Source organism: Aquarana catesbeiana, linkage group LG04, assembly GCF_042186555.1.
Source record: "Aquarana catesbeiana isolate 2022-GZ linkage group LG04, ASM4218655v1, whole genome shotgun sequence".
NCBI lineage: Eukaryota > Metazoa > Chordata > Amphibia > Anura > Ranidae > Aquarana > Aquarana catesbeiana.
The window spans coordinates 50,206,229-50,231,365 of NC_133327.1; the positions used below are offsets into that span (position 1 = coordinate 50,206,229).

General features: G+C 47.8%; 1 protein-coding gene across 1 annotated transcript in view; it reads left to right on the forward strand.

The window, feature by feature from the left end:
* Nucleotides 1-25,137, forward strand: part of LOC141139237 (cysteine-rich secretory protein 2-like) — a 121,750-nt gene that overhangs the window by 74,883 nt on the left and 21,730 nt on the right. The window contains exon 6 of the mRNA XM_073625174.1: nucleotides 2,415-2,509. Within this exon, the coding sequence (XP_073481275.1) occupies nucleotides 2,415-2,509 (95 nt within the window). The remainder of the gene's footprint in view (nucleotides 1-2,414; nucleotides 2,510-25,137) is intronic.

Sequence of the window (25,137 nt, forward strand, 5' to 3'; positions counted from 1 at the left end):
TGTCACATTAGTCTGTACATTACTATTATTATTATTATCTGCTGGAACGGAGTTGGTAGGACTGTCCATCATACTTGTGTTGGGATAATTTTTATCAGTCACACAAACATTCACATTCCCATCAGGAATAGTCACAGTTTCTGATGTAATACCAGCTGTCTCCTGAAGCTGTGCTGTAGAGTCCTCAGCAGCTGTGGGGCAAACAGCTTTAGACTCAACTAAAGGGGGGTTAATTGGATCTGCTGAATGTTGCATTTCCTCTGCAGGAATGTCATTTTTTAAATGCATATTTTGCTGCACTGCAGCATCAGCAGGTACAGCATTGCTACACATAGGACTAGCAGCCTGATTGTCACTGGGCACATTGTCTGTATCAGTCACAGTGTTCACAAAAACAGTTTTATGCACTACATGGGGCTTGACAGGCTTTACCTTGTCAGGCACATTATCAGTAATGTCCTCCTCATGAAACACCAACTGATCTTCCCGCAAAGGAGACTCCATTGCCTGGATGGCCCTGAGCATGCCTCCTGAGTCCTGGGAAGGCATGGGGCTGCTTACCTCACCCTGAGGGGGCAGGGGGTCTGAACTGGGGGTCTCCTCCTCCACCTCCATTTTTGTCATTCTGGCAAACCTTCTGTCATTGCAGAATTTTTCCTTAAAGGGCCCATCTCTGCCTTCCATCATGGACACAATGGTCTCCTGATGTTCAACCCGGACCTTGGCCAGTTGGATCTCCGGATCCGTGGACCCACGTTTCTGGCTATGCAAGCCCTCACACTGTCTTCTCAGGCGCTTCACCTCCGCTCTGAGCTTGTACAGTTTGTCTCTCTCCTTATTCAGGACCTTAATCCCGGCCACCACTCGCTCCCGGATGGCCTCGGAACCTTCATTCTCACCAGGGGTAGAGAGATCCCCAGCCATGGCTTGTACAGGGGCAGGTATGTTACCTGATGGCCCAGGAGATGGCTGTGAGCTTCCAGCAGGAGAGGCCCCGCTGGCCTCCATGGCTTCCCCAGAAAGGGGCCAGGAGAGCTTGGAGAGATTTCACCACCACTCCCCTCTCACACGGATCACCTGGAGCAGCTTCAGAGAGACACCTTCCTCCTGACACACCCGTGCTCCAATGAGGGTGGGGCACTATTCCTCCCACTGACACCAATGATGGAACAAAAGAAACAAATTGATTAAAATGCACTACATACTAGCACAATATGACAGACTTACCATTAAGATAGAGCCCTCCAGTGCTGAGCTGTCACTGCTCCCAGCACTTCCATCTTCCCTTGGTCTTCCCTCCAGGTATGTGTTCTCCAAGTGTTTGAATGGTCAGTCTGTGATGATGTCACTCCCATGCATGCGCACAGGAGTCACCATCACAACACAATGCTCTCTGCATTCACAGCATACTCAGTATTCCGTGAATGCAGAGAGTACTGCACATGTGCCAGTGACATCAGCAGCTGGAGCCAATATCAGTACCTGCTAAACTGCATAAGTTCAGGCAATTTCAAAGGAACCTACAGGTAAGACTTTTTAAAAGCTTACCTCTAGGGCAAAGTTAAACTTTTGACTTAAATACCACTTTAAAGCCAGTGGGTCAGCAAAATACACTAACAATTAAGATTTTCATAAGGAGTTCAGCAAAGAGGGAAAGTAGGACCACCAAGTAACGGAGAAGGTTCTGGAAACTCAGGCCTAGATGCAACGCTGTATCCTGGCCACTTTGCAGGGTGTCCCCACCTTTGCAGGAAAGAGTCCCCTCCATCCTGCGCTACACTGTTAGTGTAGCGCCGGTCTTATGGGGCAGACTGGGCTGAGAGGCAAATTAGTCTAGCGCCCCCATAAAGCGGCCACACTGCTTCCGGTATGCGGGCGGCCGGCATTCCGCAACTGTGGGGGGGGGGCGCCGTTTCTAATTTTGACTGTCCTATCATCCCAAACCACAAACTTTCCTCACTGTGCTATATTTTTTCTGCTGCACCATTGGCATTGTTATCTCTTCTTAGTCCTCTCCATAAAATTATCAGAAATTTGTGCTTAATAGCCAAACAGGAAGTGAGAGGAAATCTATGCAATTTAAGGGAATCCATTGCCCCCCCCCCCCTCCTGCCCCTCCTGCCCTCAGAACTAGTTTCCCCACTCAAAAATTTCAGGGCAGGTCTTAAACAGCAAGGGGTGTGGCCTTGACAGGAAGGGGTGGGTCATATTTAAATTAGGGGGTACACGAGTTTAGTCAGGCTTAGGGCAGCACAAAACCTAAATACACTACTGCCTAGATGTATCACCACCATGAGTCCCTGACAGATGTAAGAAACATTTTACATTAAACTGATAGGTATCAATTGACTTTTTAGGGTGAGAGTGATGGTAATCTACTTTGATAATGATGTTTTTTTTTCTATCCATTGCAGTTTGTCTGGCACAAATCTTGGCAATTAGGTTGCGCTTTACATTTTTGTCCCCAGAATTCTTTAAGCTATGTCTACGTGTGCCACTACTGCCCTTCGTAAGTGCAACACATTTTTTCTTTTACCTGAATGACATTAACATAATATTTTATACCAACAGGTCTGAGGTTTTTGTTTTTTTTATAACCTGTCAACAGATGCTTAAAGGGAGAAGATAGATAGATAGATAGATAGATAGATAGATAGATAGATAGATAGATAGATAGATAGATAGATAGATAGATAGATAGATAGATAGATAGATAGATAGATAGATAGATACAGTCAGGTCCATAAATATTGGGACATCGACACAATTCTAATCTTTTTGGCTCTATACACCATCACAATGGATTTGAAATAAAACAAACAAGATGTGCTTTAACTTCAGACTTTCAGCTTTAATTTGAGGGTATTTACATCCAAGTTAGGTGAACGGTGTAGGAATTACAACAGTTTGTATATGTGCCTCCCACTTTTTAAGGGACCAAAAGTAATGGGACAGATTAACAATCATCCATCAAACTTTCACTTTTAAATACTTGGTTGCTAATCCTTTGCAGTCAATTACAGCCTGAAGTCTGGAATGCATAGACATCACCAGACGCTGGGTTTCATCCCTGGTGATGCTCTGCCAGGCCTCTACTGCAACTGTCTTCAGTTCCTGCTTGTTCTTGGGGCATTTTCCCTTCAGTTTTGTCTTCAGCAAGTGAAATGCATGCTCAATCGGATTCAGGTCAGGTGATTGACTTGGCCATTGCATAACATTCCACTTCTTTCCCTTAAAAAACTCTTTGGTTGCTTTTGCAGTATGCTTTGGGTCATTGTTCATCTGCACTGTGAAGCGCCGTCCAATGAGTTCTGAAGCGTTTTGCTGAATATGAGCAGATAATATTGCCCGAAACACTTCAGAATTCATCCTGCTGCTTTTGTCAGTAGTCACATCATCAATAAATACAAGAATGATAATGTTACAGAGTACAAAGACAGTTTAGACTATTGTTTGTTTTCGAACTTGTGACACCAGTTTTGGGGAGGGCCTTTTTCTGTTACAACATGACTGTGTCACTGTGCACAAAGCCTACTCCATAAAGACTTTGTATGACCAGCTTAGCAAAGAGGAACACAAGTTGCCTATATAGAGCCCTGACCTCACATCTACTGAACACCATAGGGTTGAATAGGAGCACCGATTGTGAATCAGATCTTCTTATTCCACATTAGTACTTGATCTCACAAATGTTCTTTCGGCTTGAAAAGTGTTACTAAACCCTCATTTGTTTTTTACATTACAATAAGAAACATGTTATAATTACCCGCTCAGTAGCGATGAGCTTCGTGTTCGAGTCAAACCCATGTTCGGCTCAAACATCGTGTGTTCAGTCATTCGCCCAATTACGAACGATATGGGCCGTTCGCGCCAAATTCGAGTGGCGCGTCACGGCCCATAATTCACTGCGGCATCGCAGTGCATTGCTGGCTGATGATTGGCCAAGCATGCACTATGACCCGCATGCTGGGCCAATCACAGCGCCGTCTGAACAGAAAGCCATAATTGGCCAAAGCCAAGGAGGCTTTGGCCAATTATGACTCAAGGGGTTTAGTACACGCCCACACTATATAAGGCCGCCTGTACTGCGGCCCTGTGTAGTGTGTTACTGCGTTCAGATAGAGAGATAGAGAGAGAGAGACAGACAGTGTCATTTGATTTAAGTTAGATAGAGTAGGCAGGTTGAGTCAGTTAGTTGCAGTTACAGTGTATTGTGTATATATATATGCATCCCAGGTGTTATATATATATATATATATATATATATATATATATATATATATATACACACACTGTATTCAGTTTAGCTAGATCCTGTTCTTCTCTTCCTAATATACTGACAGGCAGGAAGGTGTTTTTACAGTATTTCCTGCTACTGTACTGTGTACCCTGCACAGTCTCACCTACAGTATAGCAACCTGCAGCCAGGTGCTTGTGTAGGCTCATTGAAGTATTTCCAGCTACTGTACTGTGTACCCTGCACAGTCTCACCTACAGTATAGCTACCTGCAGACAGGTGCTTGTGTAGGCTCATTGAAGTATTTCCAGCTACTGTACTGTGTACCCTGCAAAGTCTCACCTACAGTATAGCAACCTGCAGCCAGATGCTTGTGTAGGCTCATTGAAGTATTTCCAGCTACTGTACTGTGTACTCTGCACAGTTGCACCTACAGTATAGCTACCTGAAGACAAATGCAGGTGTTATCATACTAATAATACTACAGGCAGGCAGTTGATTCTGCTAGCTGCAGTATAATCGGTATATATATATATATATATATATATATATATATATATATATATATATATATATATATTTATTAGGGATGAGCTTCGTGTTCGAGTCAAACCCATGTTCGACTCGAACATCGGCTGTTCGACCGTTCGCCGAATTGCGAACGATATGGGCCGTTCGCGCCAAATTCGTGTGGCGCGTCACGGCCCATAATTCACTGCAGCATCGCAGTGCATTGCTGGCTGATGATTGGCCAAGCATGCACTATGACCCGCATGCTTGGCCAATCACAGCGCCGCCTGAACAGAGAGCCGTAATTGGCCAAAGCCAAGGAGGCTTTGGCCAATTATGGCTCAGGGGATTTAGTACACGCCCCACACTATATAAGGCCGCCTGCACGGCGGCCCTGTGTAGTGTGTGTTCCGGCGTTCATTAAGAGAGAGAGAGAGACAGACAGTGACATTTGATTTGAGTTAGATAGATTAGGCAGAACAGTCAGTCAGTTAGCTGCACTTACAGTGTATTGTGTATATATATGCATCCCAGGTGTTGCATATATATATATACACTGTATTCAGTTTAGCTAGATCCGTTCCTGTTATCTTCTAGACTATTTACATTTAGTGCAGTGCGTCCTGCTCACAGTGTTCAGCTAGATCCGTTCCTGTTATATTCCTACTGACAGGCAGGCTTGTCTTGTTACAGTATTTACAGCTACCTGAAGAAAATTACTGGTGTTCCTTTGATCCTATTAGTACCACAGTCAGGCAGCTAGACTATTTACAGTTAGTGCAGTGCGTCCTGCTCACAGTGTTCAGCTAGATCCATTCCTGTTATCTTCTTACTGACAGGCAGGCTTGTCTTGTTACAGTATATACAGCTACCTGAAGAAAATTACTGGTGTTCTTTTGATCCTATTAGTACCACAGTCAGGCAGCTAGACTATTTACAGTTAGTACAGTGCGTCCTGCTCACAGTGTTCAGCTAAACCTACAAGTTAGTGGGGTGCGTCCTGCTCACAGTGTTCAGCTAAACCTACAAAAGTTAGTGGGGTGCGTCCTGCTCAGTGTTCAGCTAAACCTTCAAGTTAGTGCGGTGCGTCCTGCTCACAGTGTTCAGCTAGATCCGTTCCTGTTATCTTCTTACTGACAGGCAGGCTTGTCTTTTTACAGTATATACAGCTACCTGAAGAAAATTAATCGTGTTCTTTTGATCCTATTAGTACCACAGTCAGGCAGCTAGACTATTTACAGTTAGTGCAGTGCGTTCTGCTCACAGTGTTCAGCTAAATCTACAAAAGTTAGTGGGGTGCGTCCTGCTCAGTGTTCAGCTAAACCTTCAAGTTAGTGCGGTGCATCCTGCTCACAGTGTTCAGCTAGATCCGTTCCTGTTATCTTCTTACTGACAGGCAGGCTTGTCTTGTTACAGTATATACAGCTACCTGAAGAAAATTAATCGTGTTCTTTTGATCCTATTAGTACCACAGTCAGGCAGCTAGACTATTTACAGTTAGTGCAGTGCGTCCTGCTCACAGTGTTCAGCTAAATCTACAAAAGTTAGTGGGGTGCGTCCTGCTCAGTGTTCAGCTAAACCTTCAAGTTAGTGCGGTGCGTCCTGCTCACAGTGTTCAGCTAGATCCATTCCTGTTATCTTCTTACTGACAGGCAGGCTTGTCTTGTTACAGTAAATACAGCTACCTGAAGAAAATTGCTGGTGTTCTTTTGATCCTATTAGTACCACAGTCAGGCAGCTAGACTATTTACAGTTAGTGCAGTGCGTCCTGCTCACAGTGTTCTGCTAAACCTATAAGTTAGTGGGGTGCGTCCTGCTCACAGTGTTCAGCTAAACCTACAAGTTAGTGGGGTGCGTCCTGCGCACAGTGTTCAGCTAAACCTACAAGCTAGTGGGGTGCGTCCTGCTCACAGTGTTCAGCTAGATCCGTTCCTGTTATCTTCTTACTGACAGGCAGGCTTGTCTTGTCACAGTAAATACAGCTACCTGAAGAAAATTGCTGGTGTTCTTTTGATCCTATTAGTACCACAGTGAGGCAGCTAGACTATTTACAGTTAGTGCAGTGCGTCCTGCTCACAGTGTTCTGCTAAACCTACAAGTTAGTGGGGTGCGTCCACCTCACAGTGTTCAGCTAAAGCTACCTGTAGAAGGTTGGTGGTGTTCTCATACTACAGGCAGGCAGTTGATTTTGCTAGCTGCAGTATCAGTACATATATATATATATATATATATATATCCCAGCTTAGTGCAGCTACAGGCCATTAGTATGTCTGGAAGGCCAAGAAGGAGAGGCAGACAGTCACAAGCCAATAAGAGAGGGCAAGCAGGCTCTGTGTCTAGTGCTGGTCGTGGAGACGGTGCATCCTCATCAGCATGTGGCCATGGGACACGCTTGGCCTTTTTTTCGGCAGCTGGCCATGTTGAGCCACAACATGCGGAAGACTTGGTCGAGTGGATGACCAAGCCGTCCTCATCCTCCTCATCCTCTCTCACCCATGCCCTTTGTCTGGCAAAGCAGCGGCCTCTTCCCTTGTCTCAATGTCATCAATGACTCCTTCCCTAGCCCCACCATGTCCTCCTGAGGAGTCCCTCGAACTGTTTGACCACAGTGTTGGGTACATGCTCCAGGAGGATGCCCAGCGTTTGGAAGGCTCTGATGATGATACTGAGCTCGATGAAGGCAGTAACACGAGCACGGACAGAGGGGGTGCCCAAGAAGGACAGCAATCTGGCAGTCATGCTCCCCCTGCTGCAGCATACTGCCAGGTTTGCTCCAGTGATGAGGAGGGAGGGGATGATGAGGTCACTGACTCAACATGGGTGCCTGATAGGAGAGAGGAGGAGGAGGAGGAGGAGGAGGCGGCACATCACCAACGAGGCAGGATGCCCTCCAGGGGCCAGCCTAAGGGCAGCACATTGACTGCATCACACCCCAAAGCTCCACATGTGCAGGACGCTGCAGTCTCTGCGCGTTATTCAAAAAGTTCTTTGGTGTGGGCCTTTTTTGAGACAAGTGCATCAGATCGCACCGCTGCTATTTGCAACATATGTCTCAAGCGTATCTCGCGTGGCCAAAACATCTCCCGCTTGGGTACCACATGCTTGACCAGACATATGTTGACCTGCCATGCAGTTCGTTGGCAAACGTATCTAAAAGACCCACACCAAAGAACAAAGAGGACCTCTGCTTGCTCCTCATCAGCTGAGATTTCCAACCCCACTAGACCTTCAGTCCTCTCTGAGACCTGCACTGAGAGGAATGAAGGTGTAGAATTAGGTGTGTCACAGCCACGTACTTGTGGGCAATCTGATTTTGGTACACCGACGTCAGATTGTACCAGGCAAATTTCCCTGCCCCAGCTGCTGCACCGCTGAAAGAAGTTTGCTCCCAGCCATCCACATGCCCAGCGGTTGAATGCTAGCTTGGCAAAATTGCTAGCACTTCAACTGCTGCCTTTTCAGTTGGTAGACTCTGCCCCCTTCCGTGAGTTTGTGGAATGTGCGGTTCCTCAGTGGCAGGTACCCAAACGCCACTTTTTCTCACGGAAGGCGATTCCGGCTCTCTACCAGCATGTGGAAGGCAATGTCCATGCCTCGCTGGACAGGGCGGTCAGCGGTAAGGTGCATATTACCGCTGACTCATGGTCCAGCAGGCATGGACAGGGACGTTACCTAAGTTTCACGGCGCATTGGGTGACTCTGCTGGCAGCTGGGAAGGATGCAGGACAAGGTGCAGTAGTGTTGGAGGTTGTTCCGCCACCACGCCTCCAAAATGCTAATGATTGTGACACACCTCTCTCCTCCACCCCCTCCTCTTCTTCTTCCTCCATGGCCTCTTCCTCGGAACCAGCGGTGCTCCGTAGTCGTTCAAGGGGCTACGCAAGTACGCAGGCCAAAAGATGCCATGCGGTGCTTGAGCTGGTGTGCTTGGGGGACAGGAGCCACACTGGGGCAGAGGTTCTGTCAGCTCTGCAGGGGCAGGTTCAGAGGTGGTTGACGCCACGCCAACTTAAGGCAGGAATGGTGGTTTGCGACAATGGCACCAACCTCCTCTCTGCCCTCCGACAGGGACAAATGACCCATGTGCCCTGTTTGGCTCACGTCCTTAACTTGGTGGTGCAGCGGTTCTTGGGCAGGTACCCGGGCTTACAGGATGTCCTGAGGCAGGCCAGGAAAGTCTGTGTGCATTTCCGTCGGTCATATAATGCCAGTGCTCGGCTGACGGACCTCCAAAAGGAGTTTAACCTGCCCAAGAACCGCCTAATCTGTGACATGCCCACCAGGTGGAACTTAACGTTGGCCATGCTGCAGCGGCTGCACACGCAGCAGAGGGCCATCAATGAGTACCTGTGCGACTATGGCACCAGGACAGGGTCAGGGGAGCTTGGTTTTTTTTCCCCACGCCAGTGGGCCATGATCAGGGATGCATGCACTGTCCTGTCACCATTTGAGGAGGCCACGAGGATGGTGAGCAGTGACAGTGCATGCATCAGTGACACTGTCCCCCTTGTCCACCTGTTGGAGCACACGCTGCGTGGAATAATGGACAAGGCACTTGAGGCAGAACAGAGGCAGGAAGAGGAGAACTTCCTTAGCTCTCAAGGCCCCCTTTATCCAGACAGTGTTCCTGCGTGCCCGCCGATCACACAGGAAGAGGACGAGGAGGAAGAGGAGGAGGAGGAGGAGGAAGATTGTGTCAGTATGGAGGTGGAGCCTGGCACTCAGCATCAGCAGCAGTCTTTAAGGGATCAGTCCCAAGAAACACATGGACTTGTACGTGGCTGGGAGGAGGTGGCTGCAGACCATGTCGTCCTTAGTGACCCAGAGGACTCCGGACCGAATGCCTCAGCAAACCTACGCTGCATGGCCTCCCTGATCCTGCAAAGCCTGCGTAAGGATCCTCGTATTCGTGGTATCAAGGAGAAGGACCAATACTGGCTGGCAACCCTCCTTGATCCACGTTACAAGGGTAAGGTTGCGGACCTTATCTTGCCATCGCAGAGGGAGCAGAGGATGAAACATCTTCAGGAGGCCTTGCAGAAAGGTCTGTGCAACGCGTTCCCAGAGACTGGGAGGTTACAAACTCCTGTTTCTGGACAACGTGTTGCTGAGGCTTCGGTCAGTCAAAGAAGGAGCAGTGGAGAAGGTGGCCGTCTGACCGATGCGTTCAGACAATTTTTTGGTCCGCAGCCCCAAGGTATGATCGGTTCCAGCAACCATCGCCAGCGTCTGTTTTACATGGTGCAGGAATACCTAGGGGCAAGATCAGACTTGGACACCTTTCCCACCGAAAATCCTCTGGGTTACTGGGTCTTGAGGATGGATCACTGGCCAGAGCTTGCACTGTATGCAATTGAGCTACTGGCCTGTCCTGCATCCAGCGTTCTTTCGGAACGCACATTCAGTGCTGCTGGAGGCGTGGAAACCGATCACAGGGTGCGTCTGTCCACTGACCTTCATAAAAATGAATGAGTCTTGGATCACCACCAGCTACCAAGCACCTGATGCTGATGTAACCGAATAATTTTTTTTGAAATCTCAGATCTCTTCAAAGACTGCCTATGCTGATGCTGAGTGACTATCCCTGAGTAATTATCCTCTTCCTCCTCAATCATCACGCTGATAGCTTGTAAGAACATTTTTGGTTCTGGGCGCCACCACCAGTGCCTAAGGCACAATTTTTCAGCCCCTGTTTAACAGGGGCGTGTAATTACAATTTTTGATGTAATACTTTGCAGCAGGGCTCGTTTCTGCGTTCCAACTAGAGTGTCTGTGAGGGGTTGCAGTGTTGTGGCACCAGCACCAGTGCCTAAGGCCCATTTTTTCTGCCCCTGTTTAACAGGGGCGTGTAATTACAATTTTTGATGCAATACTTTGCAGCAGGGCTCGTTCCTGCATTCCAACTAGAGTGTCTGTGAGGGGTTGCAGTGTTGTGGCACCAGCACCAGTGCCTAAGGCCTAATTTTTCAGCTCCTGTTCAACATGGGCATGTAATTACAATTCTTGATCTAATATTTCACAGCAGAGCCCTGTGAGGGCTTACAGTGTTGTGGCCACAGCAACACCTAAGGCCCAAATTTCTGCTGAGTATATAGGGCAGGACTCTACTTTCAAACAACTAACTTACAAACGACTCCTACTTGCAAACGGAAGGAGACAACAGGAAGTGAGAATAAATCTACCCCTAGGAAGGGAAATTCTCTCCTGTAAGAGTTAATATGGGAAAAACATTTCTCCTTTCCACTTATGCTTTCCAATCCTTGTTCCACAAAAAAACCCAAATTTTCAAAAAACATTTTTCATTGGGACAAAAAGTGAGGTGAAATCTTCTGAAGAGGAGGAAAGACAGCAAAACAAATGTCACAGGGGTGATAACCCTTCCCTATGTTTTCCAAAAAGCTTAAAAAAGATTTTTTGGCTGGAGCTAAACACGTTAAAAATGTACCCGTTCAAAATTACAAAGAGATTCTACTTAACAACAAACCTACAGTCCCTGTCTTGTTTGCACCGCCTGTATACTGCTGTATCCTCGGCTTAATGTCATCAGTGACTCCTTCCCTAGCCCCACCATGTCCTCCTGAGGAGTCCCTCAAACTGTTTGACCACAGTGTTGGGTACATGCTCCAGGAGGATGCCCAGTGTTTTGAAGGCTCTGATGATGATACTGAGCTAGATGAAGGCAGTAACGTGAGCACGGACAGAGGGGGTGCCCAAGAAGGACAGCAATCTGGCAGTCATGTTTCCCCTGCTGCAGCATACTGCCAGGTTTGCTCCAGTGATGAGGAGGGAGGGGATGATGAGGTCACTGACTCAATGTGGGTACCTAAAAGGAGAGAAGAGGAGGAGGTACATCAGCAACAAGACAGGATGCCCTCCAGGGGCCAGCCTAAGGGCAGCACACTGACTGCATCACACCTCAGAGCTCCGCATGTGCAGGGCGCTGCTGTCTCTGCAGGTTATTCCAAAAGTTCTTTGGTGTGGGCCTTTTTTGAGACGAGTGCATCAGATCGCACTGCTGCTATTTGCAACATATGTCTCAAGCGTATCTCGCTTGGCCAAAACATCTCCTGCTTGGGCACCACATACTTGACCAGACATATGTTGACCTGCCATGCAGTTTGTTGGCAAGCGTACCTAAAAGACCCACACCAAAGAAAAAAAGGATCTCTCCTTGCTCCTCATCAGCTGGGATCTCCAACCCCACTATACCTTCAGTCCTCTCTGAGACCTGCACTGAGAGGAATGAAGATGTAGAATTAGGTGTGTCACAGCCAAGTACTTGCGGGCAATCTGCTATTGGTACACCGACGTCAGATTGTACCAGGCAAATTTCCCTGCCATAGCTGCTGCACCACAGAGAGAAGTTCGCTCCCAGCCATCCACATGCCCAGCAGTTGAATGCTAGCTTGGCAAAATTGCTAGCACTTCAACTGCTACCTTTTCAGTTGGTAGACTCTGCCCCCTTCCGTGAGTTTGTGGAATGTGTGGTTCCTCGGTGGCAGGTTCCCAAATGCCACTTTTTCTCACGGAAGGCGATGCCGGCTCTCTACTAGCATATGGAAGGCAATGTCTTGGCCTCGCTGGACAGGGCGGTCAGCTGTAAGGTGCATATTACCTCTGACTCATGGTCCAGCAGGCATGGACAGGGACGTTACCTAAGTTTCATGGTGCATTGGATGACTCTGCTGGCAGCTGGGAAGGATGCAGGACAAGATGCAGTAGTGTTGGAGGTTGTTCCACCACCACACCTCCAAAATGCCACTACTGGTGATTCTGACACACCTCTCTCCTCCACCCCCTTCTCTTCTTCTTCCTCCATGACCTCTTCCTGTGCTTTGTCCTCGGAACCAGTGGTGCTCCGTAGGCGTTCAAGGGGCTATGCAAGTACGCAGGCCAAAAGATGCCATGCGGTGCTTGAGCTGGTGTGCTTGGGGGACAGGAGCCACACTGGGGCAGAGGTTCTGTCAGCTCTGCAGGGGCAGGTTCAGAGGTGGTTGACGCCACGCCAATTTAAGGCAGGAATGGTGGTTTGCGACAATGGCACCAACCTCCTCTCTGCCCTCTGACAGGGACAAATGACCCATGTGCCCTGTTTGGCTCACATCCTTAACTTGGTGGTGCAGCAGTTCTTGGGCAGGTACCCGGGCTTACAGGATGTCCTGAGGCAGGCCAGGAAAGTCTGTGTGCATTTCCGCCGGTCATATAATGCCAGTGCTTGGCTGGCAGACCTCCAAAAGGAATTTAACCTGCCCAAGAACTGCCTAATCTGTGACATGCCCACCAGGTGGAACTCAATGTTGGCCATGCTGCAGCGGCTGCACACGCAGCAGAGGGCCATCAATGAGTACCTGTGCGACTATGGCACCAGGACAGGGTCAGGGGAGCTTGGTTTTTTTTCCCCACGCCAGTGGGCCATGATCAGGGATGCATGCACTGTCCTGTCACCATTTGAGGAGGCCACAAGGATGGTGAGCAGTGACAGTGCATGCATCAGTGACACTGTCCCCCTTGTCCACCTGTTGGAGCACACGCTGCGTGGAATAATGGACAGGGCACTTGAGGCAGAACAGAGGCAGGAAGAGGAGGACTTCCTTAGCTCTCAAGGCCCCCTTTATCCAGACAGTGTTCCTGCGTGCCCGCCGATCACACAGGAAGAGGAGGAGGAGGAGGAAGATTGTGTCAGTATGGAGGTGGAGCCTGGCACTCAGCATCAGCAGCAGTCTTTAAGGGATCAGTCCCAAGAAACACATGGACTTGTACGTGGCTGGGAGGAGGTGGCTGCGGACCATGTCATCCTTAGTGACCCAGAGGACTCCGGACCGAATGCCTCAGCAAACCTACGCTGCATGGCCTCACTGATCCTGCAAAGCCTGCGTAAGGATCCTCGTATTCGTTGTATCAAGGAGAAGGACCAATACTGGCTGGCAACCCTCCTTGATCCACGTTACAAGGGTAAGGTTGCGGACCTTATCTTGCCATCGCAGAGGGAGCAGAGGATGAAACATCTTCAGGAGGCCTTGCAGAAAGGTCTGTCCAATGCGTTCCCAGAGACTGGGAGGTTACAAACTCCTGTTTCTGGACAACGTGTTGCTGAGGCTTCGGTCAGTCAAAGAAGGAGTGGTGGAGAAGGTGGCCATCTGACCGATGCGTTCAGACAATTTTTTGGTCCGCAGCCCCAAGGTGTGATCGGTTCCAGCAACCATCGCCAGCGTCTGTTTTACATGGTGCAGGAATACCTAGGGACAAGATCTGACTTGGATACCTTTCCCACCAAAAATCCTCTGGGTTACTGGATCTTGAGGATGGATCACTGGCCAGAGCTTGCACAGTATACAATTGAGCAACTGGCCTGTCCTGCATCCAGCGTTCTTTCGGAATGCACATTCGGTGCTGCTGGAGGCTTTGTAACCGATCACAGGGTGCGTCTGTCCACCGACTCGGTCGATCGACTGACCTTCATAAAAATGAATCAGTCTTGGATCACCACCAGCTACCAAGCACCTGATGCTGATGTAACCGAATAATTTTTTTTGAAATCTCAGATCCCTTCAAAGACTGCCTATGCTGATGCTGAGTGACTATCCCTGAGTAATTATCCTCTTCCTCCTCAATCATCACGCTGATAGCTTGTAAGAACATTTTTGGTTCTGGGCGCCACCACCAGTGCCTAAGCCCAATTTTTCAGCCCCTGTTTAACAGGGGCATGTAATTACAATTTTTGATGCAATACTTTGCAGCAGGGCTCGTTTCTGCGTTACAACTAGAGTATCTGTGAGGGGTTGCAGTGTTGTGGCACCAGAACCAGTGCCTAAGGCCCAATTTTTCAGCCCCTGTTTAACAGGGGCCTGTAATTACAATTTTTGATGCAATACTTTGCAGCAGTGCTCATTTCTGCGTTCCAACTAGAGTATCTGTAAGGGGTTGCAGTGTTGTGGCACCAGCACCAGTGCCTAAGGCCCAATTTTTCAGCCCCTGTTTAACAGGGGCGTGTTATTACAATTTTTGATGCAATACTATTTTTTTTTTTAATGTGAGATCCCTTCAAGACTGCTTATGCTGATGCTGAGTGACTATCCTGTTATGCTGAGTCACAATCCTCTTCCTCCTCAATTTTCATGCTGATAGCTTGTAAGAACATTTTTGGTTCTGGGCGCCGCCACCAGTGGCCAAGTCCCAATTTTTCAGCCCATGTTTAACAGGGGTGTATAATTACAATTTTTGATGCAATACTTTGCAGCAGGGCTCATTTCTGTGTTCCAACTAGAGTATCTGTGAGGGGTTTGTAGTGTTGTGGCACCAGCACCAGTGCCTAAGGCCTAATTTTTCAGCCCCTTGTAATTACAATTCTTGATCTAATATTTCACAGCAGGGCCCATTTCTGCACCCACCAAGAGCGAGTGAGGACTTACAGTGTTGTGGCACCAGCAGCACCACCACCACCACCAAAGGCCAAATTTTTCTGCCCTTGTTCAACAGGGGCATGTAATTACAATTCTTGATCTAATATTTCACAGCAGGGCCCTGTGAGGGCTTACAGTGTTGTGGCCACAACAACACCTAAGGCTCAAATTTCTGCTGAGTATATAGGGCAGGCCCCTACTTTCAAACATCTAACTTACAAACGACTCCTACTTGCAAACAGAAGGAGACAACAGGAAGTGAGATGAAATCTACCCCAAGGAAGGGAAATTCTCTCCTGTAAGAGTTATTATGGGAAAAACATTTCTCCTTTCCACTGATGCTTTCCAATCCTTGTTCCACAAAAAACCCCAAATTTTCAAAAAACATTTGTCATTGGGACAAAAAGTGAGGTGAAATCTTCTGAAGAGGAGGAAAGACAGCAAAACAAATGTCACAGGGGTGATAAACCTTCCCTATGTTTTCCAAAAAGCTTAAAAAAGATTTTTTGGCTGGAGCTAAACACGTTAAAAATGTACCCGTTAAAAATTACAAACAGATTCTACTTAACAACAAACCTACAGTCCCTGTCTTGTTTGCACCGCCTGTATACTGCTGTTCAGAGTATATAGGGCCTGGTGGCCCCACACCTTTCCTTATTTTAATTTGGGTGCGGGGTTCCCCTTAATATCCATACAAGACCCAAAGGGCCTGGTAATGGTCTGGGGGGTACCCATGCCATTTGTCTCACTGATTTTCATCCATATTACCAGGACCCGACATTACATTAAACCCGCAAGCAGTTTTAAATGAGATTTTTTCCTTTAAAAATGACAGTTTGTGCAGGGACTGTTCTAAACACGGGAAACACTCGCCACTTTACAGGCATACTATAGACACACCCCAGGTACGATATTTAAAGGAATATTTCACTTTTTTTTTTTTTACTTTAAGCATCATTAAAATCACTGCTCCCGAAAAAATGGCCGTTTTTAAAAGTTTTTTTTGCATCGATACAAGTCCCCTGGGGTAGGACCCGGGTCCCCAAACCCTTTTTAGGACAATACCATGCAAATTAGCCTTTAAAATTAGCACTTTTGATTTCGAACGTTCGAGTCCCATAGACGTCAATGGGGTTCTAACGTTCGTGCGAATTTTCGGTCCGTTCGCAGGTTCTCATCCCTACTGCAACATTAGTTAGGGATAAAGCACAGAAGTGTGAGCTTAACATGTTCCGAATAGACACATAAACCCCATACCTAAATGGAAATTCCCTCTGACCCTCGGCTAGCCAAGTGGCGGAGCTAGGAGAGGTTCCGCCGGCACCCCAAAAGGGATCACACTGTGACCAGCCAAATCTCAACAAGCCCTCCTGATTGTCCTCAAAAAAAAAGGACTTGTGGTCTAGGGAATCTATCGAGAGAGCTAGCAACTGAGATAAATGCCCCCCGGGGAAGACTCCCCTTAGAGGTCCTAGGTGCATTTGCATCTGTAGAATTTTCTACATACTGGGAAAGAATAAACAAACAAGGGAGGGAGAGAGGGAAGGGGAAGGAAGGGGAAAGAGGGGTAGAAGAAGGGGATGAAGGAAAGAGAGCCTGTCAAAGGGAGGGGGCCCAGCTGCCGATGGTATCCCTCGGAGTATTACGGTTGCACTCCCAGAATCAGGGAAATACCCATAAACTTTGCCCAGGGTTCCCAGGTAGCTTCAAATTGCTCTTTGGTGTTGTAAAGAATACTGGCGAGCTATTCTTGGGACATGATCCAGGATATTTTACGGATATTTTACGCCGCCTTAACGGAAACCTTGGGTTGTTTCCAGGCTTTGGCTATGGTGAGCTTAGCACCTAGGAGAATGAAGTGTACTAGTTTACGCGTAAGTTTTGGAGTTTTAGGTAAATTTGCTTTAAGGAGCTCTAAGGCTGGGGTTTTTGGAATTTGTACTTTAGTGACTATTCTGATCAGGTGGAAGATCCTGCTCCAGAATGGCCGCAATCTCGGACATTCCCACCATATGTGGGCTAATGAACCCCTGAGTTGACAACCCTGAAAACACCTGGAGTCTGCTGAGGTGAACATTTTGGCCAATCTGTCTGGGGTTAGGTACCACCTAGTAATGACCTTGAGACTGGATTCTATCAGGGATATGTTCTTAATGCCCTAAGGTCCCACTGTAGGGACAGATCGCTCTCCCACGTGAGCATGTATGGAGTCTTGACAGATTGATTGGAAAGTGACTGGTAGATGATGGAGATTCCATCCCTCTGTTCTGTGGACTGCCCACACCATAATTCATATGGCGTGAATGTACGGGGTGAGGATTTGTCTCCCCCAATGTGTCGGAGAAAGTGTCTTATTTGGTGAAATCTATAACGTTCAGAATTAGGAATCTCTAGATGGTTAACACAAAAATCAAGGGAGATAGGGTCAGCGGTAGTGAAGTAGTGTCCGATCCAATACAACCCCCTGTCCAGCCACCATCGAAATGCTTTGATGTCTAGTCCCGGGGGAAAATTGGGATTGTTAAAAGGTGGCAATTCAAAATCAAAGCTGGGTTATTTCTTAAGTTATCCCATATTTTGAAGGATTGAGAAAGAGTTGGGGATAGGATAGGAGGTTGTTTTCTGGGGGGGACCCACAGGAGGAAATCAATGGTGTAGGATGGTACAGCCTGTCGCTCTATTTGAATCCAATCTGGTTTCTCAGCCTTCGAGTAAACTGACGAGATCTGGGCTAGCCTGGCTGCTTGGTAATACCCGAATAGCTGTGGGAGCCCCAAACCCCCTTGTGGTCTGGATAGGAAGATGGTGCTTTGCTTAATTCTGTGTCCCTTGCCCCCCCAAATAAATTTGACTACTTTTCTTTGAAAGGAGGAAAGGTGCTCTTTAACAATGCATATTGGGAGGGCTCTGAAGAGGTAGAGGAGTTTGGGGAGCAATGTCATCTTAACTGCGTGGATTCTCCCTAACCAGGATATCCTTCCCTTTGATCAGTTTCCTAAGTCAGCCTCGAGCTTACGGTATGTATTTGGGAAGTTTGCTGAATAAAGAAGCTCCGTTTAAGCCGTGAGCTTAACTCCCAAATAGTCAATAGAGGTGTCACTCCATTTAAAGCCAAAGGAACTTTGGAGAGCGGCCATCGTGTCTGATTTGAGGGAAATATTTAAAGCTGATGACTTAGAGTAGTTTACCTTTAACCCTGAAATCCAGGAGAACTCCTTCAGGAGTTTGCAGAGGTTTGGGAGGGAGGTGGTCGGGGACATGATGAAGAGGAGCATGTCGTCCGCAAACAATCCTCATTTGTTGACTTGGCTTCCACAGGACACCCCTTGAATGTTGGGATTAGATCTTATTGCAACTGCAAGTGTTTCAATTGCGATAGTGAAAATTAGAGGGGGGAGAGGGCAGCCCTGCCTAGTGCCTCTAGCTATGAGAAGGGGATTAGAGTACTGGCCTTGTAGACGAATCACCGCTCATGGAGTGGAGTACAATGATCGAAGGGTCCCTAGAAAACTAGTCCCAAATCCATATTTCTCCAATAGGGAGAAAAGATATGGCCATTCGATCGAGTCTAAGGCCTTGTGAAGGTCAAGCGAAAGGATCATCCCATCCTGCTTGGGTCCTCCTTCCCAGTTTGATTGGAGAATGGAGACGATATCTATCGCTCTCCTGATTTGGTCAGGCCCTTGTCTGCCAGGAATAAAACCTACCTGGTCTTTATGAACATATAGTTTGATGAAGGAGGCAAGACGATTGGACAGGATTTTAGTCATGATTTTAAGGTCATTATTAATTAGGGAAATGGGTCTGTAATTTTCAACTTCCTTGTGATTTTTGTTGGGTTTGGGGATGACTGAGATAAACGCAGTGTTCAGTTGTGGGTCAAATGGGGAGCCTAATCTTTTGTAATTGAAAAATGTAGCCATGTGGGGTGCCAGGATTTCGCCGAATTCCTTGTAGTAGGGGACTGAGAGACCATCTGGCCCTGGGGCTGAGCCAGACTTAAGGCCTTTGATAAGTTCCCTAATCTCCTCTACCGTAAAGGCTCCTTCCATTAAATCTTTGTGTTCTTTGGAGATGGAGGGCAGTTGCAATTTATTAAGGAACGAGTTGGTCGAGGGGCCCTTCTCTGCTTGGGGGGATTATATAGTTTGGTGTAGTCGTGAAAGTCAGTCATGATTTTGGTCAGGTTAGCTGTTGGGGGCTGACCTGCTATCCGCAGTTTAGGGAATGTGAAAGAACGTAATTTATGGGTGAGTTTTGTGGCTAACATCGAGCCGATTCTGTCTTTATGGCAGTAATATTTGGCTCCACTCCATCTAATGTTTTTCTCTGCTTTAGCCGTTAACACTAGATTAACCCCGAGTCTTATTGCCTCTAGTCTTTGTAATAGCTGCCTAGATGGGTGTTTTTTGTGGTCTGCTTTTAGGGAAATAAAGGAATTTTCTAGCCGTTGGATATCGATTAGGCGCTCCTTTTCGGACTGGGTGGCTAACCTGATGAGTACACCTCGAATGGTAGCCTTATGGGCAGCCCAGAGGACCTCAGGTGAAATGTTATCCACGTCATTTAGAAGGAAGTATTCTTTAATGGCGTTTGCTATCACCTTGGTGTGGCTTGGGTCGCTCAAGAGCGACTCATTTAGGCTCCAAAAGGAGCCACCTCTCCCCCGAGAGGATGTTTCTCAGGGAGAGGAGGACCAATGAATGGTCTGACCATGCCGTGTCTATAATTGAAGCCTTATTTGCCAAGGGTATGAGATGTGCAGGGATGAGGATGTGGTCAATTCTGGCGTATGATTGGTGGGGAGAGGAGAAGTGTGTGTAATCTCTACTTTTGGTGTTCAGTTCCCTCCAGATGTCAACTAATCCCTGAGAATGTAGAATTATTGCAACTCTGGTGCTTAATTTCGTGGGGCACGTGAGCTGGTCTTTGGGGGGTTTTGTTTTATCTAGACCCTGATCAAACGCCACGTTTGAGTCTCCCCCTAGTATGACCTTGCCTTCCAGGAGTGGTTCTAGGGTTGCAAAGAGATCCTGGAAGAAAGTAGCTTGACCCATGTTCGGGGCGTAGTACGAGATAATAGAGTATAGAACTCCTTCCAGAGTGCCCTTCACAAGAACAAACCTCCCCTCTGGATCTTTAAAGTCAGAGATGTGTGAGAATTTGGTGTTTGTAGAGAAAAGAATTGCCACCCCCTTCGTCTTATTAGGAGCATTAGCGAGGTAAAAGGATGGGTAGTGTGAGTGGAGGAACTTGGGGTCGTACCGGATCGGAAAGTGCGTCTCCTGAAGCAGGACTACATCTAGTTTAAGAGATTTGTAGTGGTCAAAAGCTAGTCTCCTTTTCCTGGGAGAATTCATGCCCTGAACGTTATGAGAAGCCACCCTTAGAGCAATTTCCTTTAGATTCGTGTCAGTCATTAGAACAGAAGGGAGAGATGCCACTGATCCAGCAGTCACTTATCGTTAGATGTCTTCTACTTTTCTCATGGCAAATGGCGTTGTGGAGACCTCCGAGGACTGTTAGGGTGTTGTGTGGGATACTCTCCCATTGACAGGCTAGAAAAGAGAAGAGGGATGAGAGGGGAAGGAAAGTGGGGGGGGGAACACACAATCAATAACAAAGACATGGGTCTCCTGACAGGACCCATGGGGAGTAACGGATTAGTATCCACTTATTCCCCACTATTCGCCTTCAGTCTACCAGCAAGTATGACTGAAGCCTCAAGTCCAAAGGACACTAGCGGTTCTCTGGAAATGAGTGGAGGCGCAAGGGGTCCACCCCGGACCCTTTCTAAACAATGCGTTTACAACAAAACTTTTGCACTAATGAAAAAAAATTACAACTCAGGTTTAATCAGTCCAAAACTCCCGGCTCAAAATGGGAGGCCAAATATGAAAACTCATAAAAACTGAGGCCAGGAGACATCACCCCCCTCCCTTCCACCTCCCCCAACCCCCCCCGCCTAGCGGGGGGGAGGGGTTCAGAGAGGCCCGGAACGCCGAGGGGGGGGAGACCCCGTAAACCGGGTCATATTCAAAAAAGGTGTGAGGAATGGATTAGGGAGTAAAAATGTTGACCCCAAAACAGTCGGGGTAGGACCTATAACAGTAGCCCCGTGTAAACCAGTCCAAAAAAGACTCTTCTGTGGGGGTGACATCCCCTGTCGACCTAAGGGAGCCTGGTACATGTGGATCGATTCTTCACCCGGAGGGCAAAGGGTTACGCTGACCAGCTCCAAGAAGTCGTGGACTGCAAGTAAGTTGGTCGAAGACGATGTCTCTCGTCAATGCACTTAGGATGTTTGCAGTGGAAGTAGTTCAAGAAGAAAGGAATGACCTTGAATAGGGGCCTACAGAGCCCGGTTGTAGGGGGGGGTTGGAGCTCCAGCTCCGTCAACAGAAGGGACTACTGCCCAAAAAAAGACCAATAAAGGCCATTGGTGAATGAAGGACCATGCTGACTCTTACGGAGGTCTACCGTCCTTGCTCTTCTTGGAGGGACCTTTGTTCCAGAGGGGGAAAACGGGGCTGCCAGGAGGAGGACGCTTGGTCGAACCTGAAGAAGAAGTGGAAAAGTCCATAGGTGCCTCCTGGGAGATTAACTTAAGGGACAGAAACAGTCTTTCGCCATCTGGGAGGCTGGAGAATGAATGGGTCTTGCCCTGCAAAGTGAACTTTACGGCAAAAGGGAAGGACCAGCGGTACTTAATGTCCCATTGTAAAAGGACCGTAAGGAGAGGTTTTAGTGTTCTTTGGATGGTGGCCGGGGTCAAATCTTCAAATACCTGAATCTGGTGCCCCCGGTGTTGCAGCTTAGGTTTCAAGCGTGATTGTCGCATGACCTCCTCCTTAACCGCAAAAAAGTGCGGTTTCACAATTATGTCTCTGGGCGATCCATCCTGTCTGGGGGGCCCGAGAGCCCTGTGAGCCCTGTCCAGCTCAAGACTTTGTGGCAGGATATTTGGTATAAGTTCAGAGATAATATCCTGTACCGTGGAGGGGATATCCGTGTAGGTTTCCGGGAGGCCTCTGATTCTAAAATTATACCTCCTAGACCTGTTTTCCAGTTCATCGATCCTGGAGAGGGCCAAGTCCAGTTGTTCTTGAATAGTCTGGATGTGGGCAGTGTTTTGGTTGGTTCTTGAGACTGTGCTCTCTATTTTATCCTCCATGGCTTCTATTCTGGAGCCCAAACTAGCAAGGTCTGCTTTAATAGTGTCGGTTATCTGATTAGCTGTGCTGGCAAGACCTTTCTCTAGTAAAGAAGAGAATTTTGTGAACAGGTCTTCCTGGAATGCTGTGAAGTCACTGACTGAGTAGCCTGTAGACTGGTGTGCAGCAGAGAGTTGTTGGGCCTGTATGGACGCGGCCTGGGCATATTGCTCCAGTTGTGCATGGTTCAAGGGGTCCACGGAGGCCTTAGAAGGGGCCTGGTGTTTTAGGGGGCCCAGATGGGCTGCCTGGGGCATATTATAGGGTCCTTGTGCTGCTTGGGCATATGTTAGGGTCGGTGGGGTGAGTACTGGCCTGTGATCCGGAGCCTTTGTGTGTGGGGCTGCATGCTGCTGGAACATGTCCGCGCTGGCGGCCATCTTGGTACTCCCGTCCGCTCCCGCCGTATCAAATTGCGGGCCGAGATCTCGATGGACCGGGGGACCGGACATCACTGCGGATTCCCCCGAGTGACCCGGGCACCGATGGGGTGGTGGGATGCTGATCGGTGGGCTAAGGCTGATGGGCTTTAGCCATTAACACTAGATTAAGCTCGAGTCTTATTGCCTCTAGTCTTTGTAATAGCTCCCTAGATGGGTGTTTTTTGTGGTCTGCTTTTAGGGAAATAAAGGAATTTTCTAGCCGTTGGATATCGATTAGGCGCTCCTTTTTGGACTGGGTGGCTAACCTGATGAGTACACCTCGAATGGTAGCCTTATGGGCAGCCCAGAGGACCTCAGGTGAAATGTTATCCACGTCATTTAGAAGGAAGTATTCTTTAATGGCGTTTGCTATCACCTTGGTGTGGCTTGGGTCGCTCAAGAGCGACTCATTTAGGCGCCAAAAGGAGCCACCTCTCCCCAAGAGGATGTTTCTCAGGGAGAGGAGGACCAATGAATGGTCTGATCATGCTGTGTCTATAATTGAAGCCTTATTTGCCAAGGGTATGAGATGTGCAGGGATGAGGATGTGGTCAATTCTGGCGTATGATTGGTGGGGAGAGGAGAAGTGTGTGTAATCTCTACTTTTGGGGTTCAGTTCCCTCCAGATGTCAACTAATCCCTGAGAATGTAGAATTATTGCAACTCTGGTGCTTAATTTCATGGGGCACGTGAGCTGGTCTTTGGGGGGGTTTGTTTTATCTAGACCCTGATCAAACGCCACGTTTGAGTCTCCCCCTAGTATGACCTTGCCTTCCAGGAGTGGTTCTAGGGTTGCAAAGAGATCCTGGAAGAAAGTAGCTTGACTCTTGTTCGAGGCTAGTACGAGATAATAGAGTATAGAACTCCTTCCAGAGTGCCCTTCACAAGAACAAACCTCCCCTCTGGATCTTTAAAGTCAGAGATGTGTGAGAATTTGGTGTTTGTAGAGAAAAGAATTGCCACCCCCTTCGTCTTATTAGGAGCATTAGCGAGGTAAAAGGGTGGGTAGTGTGAGTGGAGGAATTTGGGGTCGTACCGGATCGGAAAGTGCGTCTCCTGAAGCAGGACTACATCTAGTTTAAGAGATTTGTAGTAGTCAAAAGCTAGTCTCCTTTTCCTGGGAGAATTCATGCCCTGAACGTTATGAGAAGCCACCCCTAGAGCAATTTCCTTTAGATTCGTGTCAGTCATTAGAACAGAAGGGAGAGATGCCACTGATCCAGCAGTCACTTATCGTTAGATGTCTTCTACTTTTCTCATGGTAAATGGCGTTGTGGAGACCTCCGAGGACTGTTAGGGTGTTGTGTGGGATACTCTCCCATTGACAGGCTAGAAAAGAGAAGAGGGATGGGAGGGGAAGGAAATTGGGGGGGGGGGGGACACACAATCAATAACAAAGACATGGGTCTCCTGACAGGACCCATGGGGAGTAACGGATTAGTATCCACTTATTCCCCACTATTCGCCTTCAGTCTACCAGCAATAGGGATGAGCTTCGAGTTCGAGTCGAACTCATGTTCGACTCGAACATTGGCTGTTCGCAAGTTCGCCGAACAGCGAACAATTTGGGGTGTTCGTGGCAAATTCGAATGCCGCGGAACACCCTTTAAAAGTCTATGGGAAAAATCAAAAGTGCTAATTTTAAAGGCTAATATGCAAGTTATTGTCATAAAAAGTGTTTGGGGACCTGGGTCCTGCCCCAGGGGACATGGATCAATGCAAAAAAAAGTTTTAAAAACGGCCGTTTTTTCAGGAGCAGTGATTTTAATAATGCTTAAAGTCAATCAATAAAAGTGTAATATCCCTTTAAATTTCGTACCTGGGGGGTGTCTATAGTATGCCTGTAAAGGGGCGCATGTTTCCTGTGTTTAGAACAGTCTGACAGCAAAATGACATTTTGAAGGAAAAAACTCATTTAAAACTACCCGCGGCTATTGCATTGCCGACAATACACTTAGAAGTTCATTGATAAAAACGGCATGGGAATTCCCCAAAGGGGAACCCCGAACCAAAATTAAAAAAAAAAAATGACGTGGGAGTCCCCCTAAATTCTATACCAGGCCCTTCAGGTCTGATATGGATATTAAGGGGAACCCCGGCCAAAATAAAAAAAAAAAAAAAAAAAGACGTGGGGTTCCCCCTAAATTCCATACCAGACCCTGCAGGTCTGGTATGGATTTTAAGGGGAACCCCGCGCCAAAAAAAAAAAAAAAAAACGGCGTGGGGTCCCCCCAAAAATCCATACCAGACCCTTATCCGAGCACGCAACCTGGCAGGCCGCAGGAAAAGAGGGGGGGACGAGAGTGCGGCCCCCCCTCCCTCCTGAACCGTACCAGGCCACATGCCCTCAACAT